This window comes from Crocuta crocuta, unplaced genomic scaffold (assembly GCF_008692635.1).
Source record: "Crocuta crocuta isolate KB4526 unplaced genomic scaffold, BGI_CrCroc_1.0 scaffold273, whole genome shotgun sequence".
In the NCBI taxonomy this organism is placed as follows: domain Eukaryota; kingdom Metazoa; phylum Chordata; class Mammalia; order Carnivora; family Hyaenidae; genus Crocuta; species Crocuta crocuta.
In genome coordinates this window covers 225,859-236,117 of record NW_027529425.1, presented here as the reverse complement: position 1 = coordinate 236,117, position 10,259 = coordinate 225,859, and the positions used below count along the sequence as shown (strand labels likewise).

General features: G+C 56.6%; 1 protein-coding gene across 1 annotated transcript in view; it reads right to left on the bottom strand.

The window, feature by feature from the left end:
* GIGYF1 (GRB10 interacting GYF protein 1) overlaps positions 1 to 7,476 on the bottom strand; it is a 9,840-nt gene extending 2,364 nt beyond the window's left edge. The window contains exons 1-20 of the mRNA XM_077758599.1: positions 7,302 to 7,476; positions 5,809 to 6,027; positions 4,919 to 5,074; positions 4,781 to 4,841; positions 4,560 to 4,671; positions 4,336 to 4,465; positions 4,129 to 4,224; positions 3,855 to 3,966; positions 3,634 to 3,742; positions 3,209 to 3,249; positions 2,810 to 2,980; positions 2,314 to 2,567; positions 2,084 to 2,192; positions 1,461 to 1,598; positions 1,208 to 1,305; positions 836 to 1,007; positions 549 to 715; positions 331 to 431; positions 129 to 245; positions 2 to 25 (exon numbers count right to left, since the gene is read on the bottom strand). Of these exons, the coding sequence (XP_077614725.1) occupies positions 2 to 25; positions 129 to 245; positions 331 to 431; positions 549 to 715; positions 836 to 1,007; positions 1,208 to 1,305; positions 1,461 to 1,598; positions 2,084 to 2,192; positions 2,314 to 2,567; positions 2,810 to 2,980; positions 3,209 to 3,249; positions 3,634 to 3,742; positions 3,855 to 3,966; positions 4,129 to 4,224; positions 4,336 to 4,465; positions 4,560 to 4,594 (1,874 nt within the window). The 5' untranslated portion in view covers positions 4,595 to 4,671; positions 4,781 to 4,841; positions 4,919 to 5,074; positions 5,809 to 6,027; positions 7,302 to 7,476. The remainder of the gene's footprint in view (position 1; positions 26 to 128; positions 246 to 330; positions 432 to 548; positions 716 to 835; positions 1,008 to 1,207; positions 1,306 to 1,460; positions 1,599 to 2,083; positions 2,193 to 2,313; positions 2,568 to 2,809; positions 2,981 to 3,208; positions 3,250 to 3,633; positions 3,743 to 3,854; positions 3,967 to 4,128; positions 4,225 to 4,335; positions 4,466 to 4,559; positions 4,672 to 4,780; positions 4,842 to 4,918; positions 5,075 to 5,808; positions 6,028 to 7,301) is intronic.
* Positions 7,477 to 10,259: the final 2,783 nt, after the last annotated feature.

The following is a 10,259-nucleotide window of genomic DNA, read 5'->3' as shown; positions in this document are numbered from 1 at the left end:
GGGGAGCAGCTCCTGGCCCCCGCCTCTGGGAAGCAGAGCGAGGATTCTCAGGACTGGAGTCCCTCTTGAGTCTGCCCCCCACCCCCCCACCCCCACATCCCCAGCTGCTGCACAGACCAGCTCCGAACCTGGGGGGTTTGAGAGCCTGGAGCTGCTGCAGGAATGCAGTGAGCTGCTGCTGCTGTGGCGGCGTCAGGTCCCCCAGAGTGGCCTTTTCCCGGAGCGCACACTGTGGGAGCTGCCGGCTGCAGACAGAGAGACAGGCGTCGAGTGGGGAGGCCACACAGCCAGCGCCCAGCCTGACCCACAAGGCCTTCGAGGCCCCCGTACCTGCCAACCAGCTGCAGAAACTGCTGGTGCTGCAGCTGCTGGTACAAGGCCGCCGCGGCCAGCTCCTGTTGCTTCTTTAGCCGCTCCTGGTCCATGTTGCCCTGAGTGAGGGCCAGAGCGCTTCTGTGGCTCTGACCTCGTCCTGTCCCGCACCGCCCACCGCCATCCATCCACCTCCCCCTTCCCCACTCCGCTCCCCTCCAGGTGGACATGCTCACCAGCAGTGGGGGTGGTGAGGGTCCCGGGGCAAAGGGCACACGACCCCACATCTTGATCACCTCACCAAGGGGCTGGAAGCCCTCATCACAGCCCCGCTTCACAAGCAGCGCCATGGAGAAATAGCCCGCCTGGAACCACTCCGCCATTTCCTGGGTTGTGAAGGGGCCTGGACCAAGGGAAAAGGGACTTCGGTCAGAAAGCTGTGCCCTAGAAACCCTGAACGAGAACAAGGTCATCCCCCTGCTCCCATGCCCTCCACTGCATGGCTCCCGCTGCCCACGAGCACCTTGGATCTCCCCCTGCGGGTCCTTGTAGAACCACTTCCGGGCCGCACCGTGGCTGAGAGGGAGGGCAGTGGCAGCTGCTGAGTGGCGCAGACCCTGGGCCTGGATGGCGGCCGTAAACTGCTCCTCCTCCAGGGAGCTGTCCTGTAAGGAGGCCACCAGCTTCTCTGCCTCCTGGGAGACCAGGAAGAGAGGGAAAGCTCAACTGCCCACCCAGGGCAACATCAGGATAAGGATGAGGCTGGGGCTCAGGTCAGGGTGTCAGATCACGAGGCAGAGATAGACAGGGAAAGGTAGGCACTGGGCATGGACAGATGGAACAATGGTCCTCTGTAGGGGAGGATCCCTAGAACCTTTTTAGGCTTTCCTCACACCTGCTGCAGGTGCTTTAGGCCTTCATCATCCTCCAGATCTCCAGGTGGGCCAGGGGGTGAGCCCACCCCAGGACTCAGCTGCATCCCCCTCATATCATCTAGGAGTAAAGAGAGAAAGTGCAATAGAGAATCCAGAAAAAGGAAAGAGACACCCCCCGCCCCCCAATCCACCCTCATTCGAGAGGAAAGGACTCTGATTCTAGCCCTCCCGCCCCCTACAAGGAATGGGAGCGTCCCATCCATCCCGGGCTACCTTCAGTCGCTGGCAGGTCTTTCTCTGTAGCATCGTCACCTTCCCCGTTAGGTCCCCAGAGCGGGCCCAAGGCAGGCAATGGGGGTGGGGAGTTGGAGTTCTCCTCCTGCGGAGGCAGTGGGGCCAGCTCCTTCCCTCCTGAAAAGAGAAGGGCAATTATTAAAATTCAAACCAACCAACTAGAAGGCCTTAAAAACGATTTGGCAAAAATCCTCCGTGGTCAGAACATAGACATTGAATCCACCCACCTAGCTTTGGTCAACCTTGCTAACACCCAGCCAATCAGCACTACAAACCCCACTTTGTAACACCAGACACATGGCGCATGTGTCCGGGTCACCACCTAGGGCTGTATACACAACACCACACGCTCAGCACCCCATTCCTTAGATCGTTCAAAGAATTTTCAAGGGTGATCTTGATTATGTCGGGGTTTCATCTGGCACCCTGCCTTTCAGACAGCCCTGCTGTGCTCCTCCCACCTGACAACACCTGCTCTTCTCGCAAGCCACCTTCTCCTGAAGGTGGGTGGACAGCTGCTGTCCAGCTTGGGGAGGGCCCTCTGCCTGCCCAGCCAGGCTCCAGGTGCTCCACGTCCTTCCCGCCCTGCCCTGCCGGCTCACCCGCCTCAGGGCCCGCCTCATCCAGAACTTCGGAAGGCTCTTCCTCCTCTTCCTCCAGACCCTGAAAGTCAAGCTCCTGCTCCTCAGGAATAGGCTCCTTGGGGCCCTTCTGCACAGAGTTAAGGAACACAGTGGGGACAAGGGTTAGAGGCTGAGTGGGAAACGCCCCCGGCTGGGGTAGGTCTTACCACCCACCAGCACAGACCTTCCCCTCGCCTCCTCATGGATACCTTGAGAGGCAGAAAAGCCCCAGAGGCATCAAAGGTGCCCATCTCCTCATCTTCGTCGTCCAGGCACCATTCTGGGAGCCCATCCTTGTCCTCCTCAAAGCCGTCAGGCCCTCGGCCCCTCCGGAGGTGAGAGGAGCCTCCCCCACCCCGCCCCTCCTCTTCACCACACCCTCCTCGATCCCCTCGCAAATCAAACTCAAACTTGCGACGCCGCTCCCCGTGTTCCCGCCAGCCAGCAGAGCGGGGTCCGCTATCTGGGCAGGAAAAATCAAGAGAAAGAGAATCAGTATCCTGGGCAAGCCGACCTTCAGTCTTCTGCTGCCCACTGGGAAGTCCCCCACCCCCCCACCAGGAACAACCAGCATCTCCAAGACTGCCCTCCCACCCACTCACCTCCAGAAAACTTTCTGTTCCCTCCACCCAGCCATGGGAACACACCCACAGGAAGTTCTTGCCACCACTGCCCCCCACAACACCCATCCGGCCCCAACCTCACCAGGGCTGGCTGAGCGCCAGCGGTCGCCATCTCGCCGGGGTCCTGCCCCAAGTCTCCAACTGCCCTCCTCTTCTTCCTCTTGCTCCTCTCGGAGAGAACGCCAGTTCTCGCTATCTGAGCGGGCATGTTCCTTCCTCGGGCCAGCCCCTCCCTCCTCAAACCCGGATCGTGCTTGGGGGTGGGGGAAAACACAGTCAGCCAGTCAGCGGAAGGGCAGCCACGGACCCTGGAAGACTCTTACTACAAACCTTGCAATAAAGCAGCAGCCCAGCTCCAGGCCCTCCTGCTCCCACCACCACCCTCAGGAAACACGTCCCCCCAACGGGATCACCCATCAGTCCTCCCCCCACCTCTCAAGGACCTTCAGGACCAGGCCACTGCCCTTGCCACTCTCCATACCTCCATCCCTCCTGGCCGACTTCTCAAACCTTCTCTCGCCTCTGCAGGAGAAAAGGTGTTGGTCAAAGTATGACAGCTTCCCCTCCCTGACCTGCAGCATCTCCGCACAACTTGTCCCTTCTGGCCCGAAAAGGGTGGGGAGAGGGAGGACTTGCGGGTGGGGGTGAGGTGGGGCTGAGGAAAAGTCAGTCTTGGGAGGGAGCCCAAGAGGACACATGGGCCAGGAGGTCACAAGACAAATAAGACTTGAGATTCCAAAGAGGAGAAGGCCGCAGGGAGTCAGGGGGCAAAGAGGAAGATCTCTGACCAAGGCTTATTCAGTGGCTCCCCTGCTGCTCTCTTAACAACAAAGTCCGGAGCCCCCCCCACAGGACATCAGAACCGAGCCGCAGGGCTTCTCTGCTATGCCACTATGCTGCCGGCACCTGTCATCCCAACTCTGGCTACGCTGGATCTCCCGGGGGTTTCGGCCAAAGGCCCCTTCGCCTTCTTCGATGCTTCTTTGGTAAAAGCAACTGTCACCACGGCCTCGGCCTGGAGAAAGTAGAAGATGCACATGGGAAACCTGCCCGATGGTCTCTCTGCACCCTCAAAACCATGGGCCCCACCTCAGCCCGCCCCCAGAACACATGGTCACCCCCTCTACCTCGGCTCCGAGTGCTGCCCCTGCCGCGGGAGGCGCCACCTAGGGGGGGGCCAGCCCCTTTCCCCATCAGCCTCAGCACAGCCACACTGTTCACTGACAGGGAGAAGTTTCTCTGAGGAGGGAGCCAGGGGTGGGAGTGAGGACCCAGGCACCCACCACCCCCCTGCACCCTGCCCAGAACCACAACCTCCACCACTTGTCTTTCCAGCTTCGGCCCCTCTCTCCAAGCTGGAGACCCAGCGCCCTGCCCTGCAAGGCTCCGGCCCAGCCCCACCTGCTCCTCCTCAGTCAGAGGCTCAAGCGCCAGGGGCTGCAGTGGCTCCTCCTGTAGCACCGCGGCAAACTCCTTGTCCTGCAGCTCATCAGGTACCTGTCAATCAGGGGAGGAGAGCTGAGGTCCCACGTGCTCCTGGACCCTCTCCATTGGCTGAGACCAAATGGGCAACCGGGCCACACACTCCATGCTCTCGCCTAGCCCCACCTTGTTCTCCTTGACGTAGAGAGCCAGCATCTCTTCTCGCCCATAGCGATAGTCAGCCAGCTTATATTTGGGCATGGCGGGGGATGGGGGTGGAGAGGCCACACTGCCACCACTGGAAAGGGCCCTCAGCCTAGAAAACGGACACAGGAAAGGACAGAAACAGGAGTCTGAGCAGTCCTATTTTTCCTGGTTTCTCTGCACCGTCCAAAGAATGTCTGACTCACCACTCAGGCCCAAAATTGAGGGTCTCTGCTGCCATTGTGGAGCTGGGCGTGTCCTCAAGGTCCGAGGGGCTGAAGGGACGAGGGGGGGACCCGGGGTTCACTCTCCAAACACCTGTGGAGGCACATGGACAATAGGCCTTGAAGACAACACACCACACACCTGGAGAACCCTCAGAGAGTAAGGAATAGAATTCCGCCTAACGAACTCTGACAGGACTCACCTAAGCCAGCCACGTGCCACTCACACCATGAGTTAAGTGGACTGTCACGACGGGGGAAGACCTGGAAAGAGAGGAAACAGAGCAGCTGGAGCCCCTTCTAGCTTCAGCAGGGGGTACCTCCCTCTACCCCAGACTTACGAGGCAGCCTTGCCCCAGGAAGCAGGTAGGGCTGGGATGGGGCTCTCCTCAGGCAGGGGTCTTTGCTGGAATGAACCAAGGTCTCCAAACTACAGGACACTGATTTGACTGCAGTGGTGCCCAGGAAGGGAGTTTCACATCCGGGAAAGATCCTTACTGAGACGCAAGAAAATAAAGCTAGGGTTAAACTAATGGGCCGGATGAGCCCCCTCACCTCTGGCCCTCCTCTGTGCTGCAACATGGGAAGATTCACAGCTGCTGGAGGCTTCTAGTTTTCCAATGCAGGGGGTCACAGCCCCTACTCCTGCTCCTCCTCTCTATCCCCGATAGGCCGCAAGAGCAGTTAATCTGCTCAGCAGCGCTTACAGAGGTGCTGGCAGTGTGGGAGCCATGCCAGGCAGCTCTCCAGGCCTGAGCGCCTCGCAGTGTGGTGTGATATTTGGGAAGGGGCTGGGTGAGGTCCAGGGGGACACGGAGAACAAAGGCAAAACATGAGCAAGCAAGGAAACAAATAAACAAAACCCATCAGAACCACAAATATCCTAGAGACAAAAAAAACATCAGTTATGGGAAGAATTACAAATGAAACCTGGGAGCAAAGTTACCTCCCTCCTGAAATATTTCAGGGCTGCCTGTTTGGCGCTAGAATCCAGGGATTCCGTTTGCGGAGAGAGCCAGTGGGATGGGAGCAGCAGTGAGGAGGCTGTACTCCAGGGCCAAGACAAGGCACACGGAAGGCTACAGGCAGGCGAGTCCAGCCAGTGCCCCCTCTGCCTGGTTTACCCAACAGGAATCAACACTTTTCCAGGATCGGGAAGAACCCAATCACAACTACTAAGAACCAAAAAGAGAACATCATCATACTATGAACTGGGAAGAAAAACTCTCACCATAAAGTAGAAATGAGGTTGACAGAAGCAGTGGCAGGGACTTGTCCCCCTAAGGAACAGCAGAGGAGGCTCTCAGGGGGCAGTGCATCCCTGGTGGCTCCGAGCGAGGACAGGTGGGCGAGGTCTCAGGGAGCTGCACAAGGGCTTCCCTCACTGGCTGGGGAGGAGGCTGGACCGGAGCACCTCCACAGTTTCCATCAAGTCCAAGACTCCACAACTCTGGGAAGAAAGGAGGGTTTCTCCCAGAGGGGCCAAGGGGGAGTAGTGCTCACAGCTGCAGACAGGAAGACGAAGTGAAACACCATGACAGAAGCAGGACCCACTCCCAACATCCCGGTATCCCAGGAGGAAAGCCAGCTTTGGAGATCATCTAGAACAGGGTGGACCACCCCTGGCCATGGCCATCTCTTCCACACCAGCTCCAATTGGCCATTCCTGACGATGGAGCACACCATAGCACACATGGCCATTAGGAGACACATCTGTTGAAAAGCTCTTCCTTGAGGTGCCTGGGTGGCTCAGTCGATGAAACACGTTCGACTTCGGCTCAGGTCATGGCCTCATGGTTCATGGGTTAGAGCCCTGCATCGGGCTCTGTGCTGACAGCTCAGAGCCTGGAGCCTATTTCAGATTCTGTGTCTCCCTCCCTCTCTACCCCTTCCCCCTCACGCTCTGTCTCTCTCAAAAATAAATAAATACGGGGCAGCTGGGTGGATCAGTTGGTTAAGCATCCGACTTCGGCTCAGGTCATGATCTCACAGTTAGTGAGTTCGAGCCCCCATCAGGCTCTGTGCTGAATGTTTGCTCAGAGCCTGGAGCCTGCTTCAGATTCTGTGTCTCCTCCACTCTCTGCCTCTCCTCCACTCGTACTCTGTCTCTCAAAAATAAGTAAGTGTAAAATAAATAAATAAATAAATATGTTTGAAAAGCTCTTCTTTTCACTGGATTCATGCAGGCCTCCCAGGACAACAGAGTAAGATTCCTTCGTTCCACTCCACAGCCCTTACCAAATCTGCCCAGTCAATCAACCTTAAAGCCATTATGCTAAATGGAACAGCCCAGTCACAAAAGAACAAACACTGTAGGATTCCTCTTGTATGAAATTCCTAGAGGATCCAAATTTAGACACACAAAGAATGATGGGGGGAGACCTAGGAAGTGTTTAATGGGTAAGAAGTTTCAGCCAAAATGGGGCCAATGAAACAGTTCTGGAGACAGACAGTGGGACAGTTGCACAACAACGTGAACGTACTTAACCTCGCAGAACCACAGTCTCAAAAATGGTTAAAAGGCATGTTTTACCCCCGCCCCTTCCCCCCAAAAAAAGACATTTGGGAATAACTATTACATACCGAAGTCTTCCTCACTCCAAAGAAAACACCCCACATTCCTTCAAACAAACCTCAGGAGAGGTTGTTCTGAGTCTCCCGCAATTCATTCCAGAAGAGCCCCATCCTCATGGAAGGCCGCTGTGGGAAGAGGGGACAACTCACCCTCCCTCCCTTCCAGGGAGTGGCAAAGGCAGCTCTCTTCGATGCTCTCCACTTCTGGCCTTCGTCCTTCTGTCCTGGTCGTCTTTCTGTCCTGGTCGTAAGGGGCAAACTGAGGAAAAGTGGCTCCCGGTGTGAGAAGTGTGAGAAGCGGGGAAACTGCAGATGCAAGGGAGAGGCAGTCAGGGCAGAGGAAGCAGAGGAGCAGCTGGAGAAAAAAGTCACGTCTCCAAGCTGACCCAGCCACAGGGGGACCTGGTCCAGCAGCTGGTGGCTGCTGGGCCATCCTTCAGACTAAAGAAAGCACCACAAAGCGGCACAGGAGCCACTCTGGTGGGTCCCCCCCATCACAGGTGTGCTTCTGCTCCACGTTTCCTCCAACCAACCCAGTGGTTCTTAACTGGGGGCGCCTGTGCCCCAGAGCACACGTGGCAGTATCTGGACATCGTTTTGGTTGGCGTGACTTGAAAGGGGTACTGGCCTCCGACAATGTGCACGAGAGCCCCCCACAACAATGAGTTAGCAGGCCCAATGCAGTGACAGTGCCAGGGCGGAGGATGTCCCCTCCGCATCACAAGCGCAGATAAAGCCTGCTTTGTGTTTATGAGGAAGAATAGAAGACAGGAGAAACCAAATTTATTCCAGTTCAGTCTCCCCTAAGAGCAAGCAGGGAAATCGTTTCCTAATTATACTGTCCCTTGAGAGAAATCTGAAACCCTGCCAGGAGGGAAAGCCTCAAGAAGAGATTTTAAAATTATGCGAAGTTTCTCTCTCACAAACTCTCAAAGCCACCTGTTTGGATCCTTTTCCACTGAAGCAAAGAGCAGGACTGGGGAAAGCACCCTTTCCTGGTTTCTTGATCTAAGGGTGTCCTCAAAGGCTCTATCCCGGTTACCTGCCAGCCCTGCCTTCACCATTTGCCTGCCTCATCTCCTGGCCTGGCTCTCTCCATCCCTCAGCCCCATCTTCTTTCTCAGGCCATAGTATACCGGCTTCCACCTAGCTTTGGATTTATCGCCATTAAAAGACTGCCCCCTACTGGAGTTGAGGGGAAAGGACACACTGGTCCACGGTGCTCACAACAGGCTTGCAGAACAGGAGGGAAGCCTGTTCTCTGGGGTTCAGTACTCTAAGAAGAAAAGGATCCGAAGAATAGACAATCCTAATACATGCTAAGTTAACAACATTTCCTCATTCCATCACCCCTAAAATTAGGCCGATTCCAGAGCAATGTGCCTTGGCACAGAAATGTATCACTATTAACAGAAGCGGAGTCCCAAATTCCCCAACATCTGAGCAACCAGCAACCTCCCAGGCCCAAGCCTGTTGGGAGGTGACTCCGCCCTTTTACGAGATGCAAAGATCCTCCAGGCATAGTAGGGTAACTCTGAAGGCCAGAAAGGGGTGCAAGCCCATGATCCCCCCACCTGGTTGGCGATCCCAGCTCTCTCCTGAGCCATCATGACAAATAATGAACACCCCTTGGCAAGTTTACCAGTTAAGTTTTCAAAGCGCTTTCACACTTTACCTCATTTGATCCCTTCTGCCCACTTGCCCAGTCTTGGGACCTAGCCAGGGAAAACAAGGAAGGAAGGGTGCAGCTGGCTCCACAGGGGACCCCATGTCCCCAGTCTATTCAAGACCTGAGAAGGGATGCACAAGCAGCAGGAACCACCCTGAATACTTTGTGAGTTTTAGTCCATTTTAAATTCCCCTTTAGAATTTTATAAATCATCGCATAGCAGCTGCTTCTCCCTTGCTCTGTTCTAAAGTGGGGCTACTTTTTCTATCCCAGACACCAACCACAGACAAGAACAAACTAGAATATTTTAATTTATCAAATCACAACAATACTAACCTGTCCCCTGACTAAAAAAGCCAGGCCAGAGGTCTTAGACCTGTAAACACCACATAAGTCCCCTGAGACCCTGGGTCCCCAGGCCAGGGCAGCAACACAGAATCCAGATCTATCTCAACTCTTCCCAATTACATACTAACCAACAACTAGAAACTAAAACTGGAGCTGGGGGAAGGTGGGTGGCCTGATACACACAGGGAACAGTACAGATGCAGGACCTGGAAAGGGGACCAGCCTGTTGGCACCCAAGGGGCTTCAGATGCAGAGGACCGAGGGGGGGCGGGCGTGCAGGGCTAAGGTGCAACTGGCAGCTCAGAGGAGAAGCGGAGAGATGTTTGGGGAAGCAGCAATAAGAGGGCAATGAGACTGGGGCGGGTGGAGGAAAGAACCGAGCCAACAACAATTGACTTAGCATCTCCCAGGGCAGGGGCCCTATGAAGGACCAGACCTGGAAGCCTACTGGGAATTCGAGTAAGGGCTGGGTAAGAAATGCAAGATGAGGGTTTCTTTCAAGTTAACTCAAAAGGGGGGTGGGGGGTGGGAGGCAAAGTGTGAGGGGCCGAGGCCAGCGAGCTGCTGCATCAGAGACGCTGGGCTGCGAAGAGCCTGGCCTGGAGATAGGAAAAGCTAAGGTCTTAAAAACGGCCAGGCAACAGAGAGCACGGAGACCCCAATGACCAAGCACTAATGTCGCTCGTTGAAAGGAAATTTAGGTGAAGACCCAGTGAAAGTGCTTTGGTTAAGGGGAAAGGTTTCCACGTTGGCCAAAGTCACCGAACGCCTGGACTTTCGGACCCGCAGGGCCCAGCTAATTCTGATAAGAGCCCGGGGGCACGCTTGAGGAAGTCTCCGGGGAGCGCCGGGCGTTAGGGTCGGGGGACCCGGGCGGGCCCGGCGGAGGATGCGGATGGACGAGAGGGGGCCGGGCAGGGCTGCCGAGGGGCCCGAGGGCGACCGTTAGGAGCGCGGGGGTGGGAAGGAGGCGGGCCGCCCGGGAGGACGGCGTGCCCTTCAGGGAGGGGGCGCCAGGTGTGAGGGCCGAGGGCGGCCGCCCCCCGGGAGGGGCCCAGCCTCCCCCGGGGCCGCGCCGGGGAGGGGGCGGC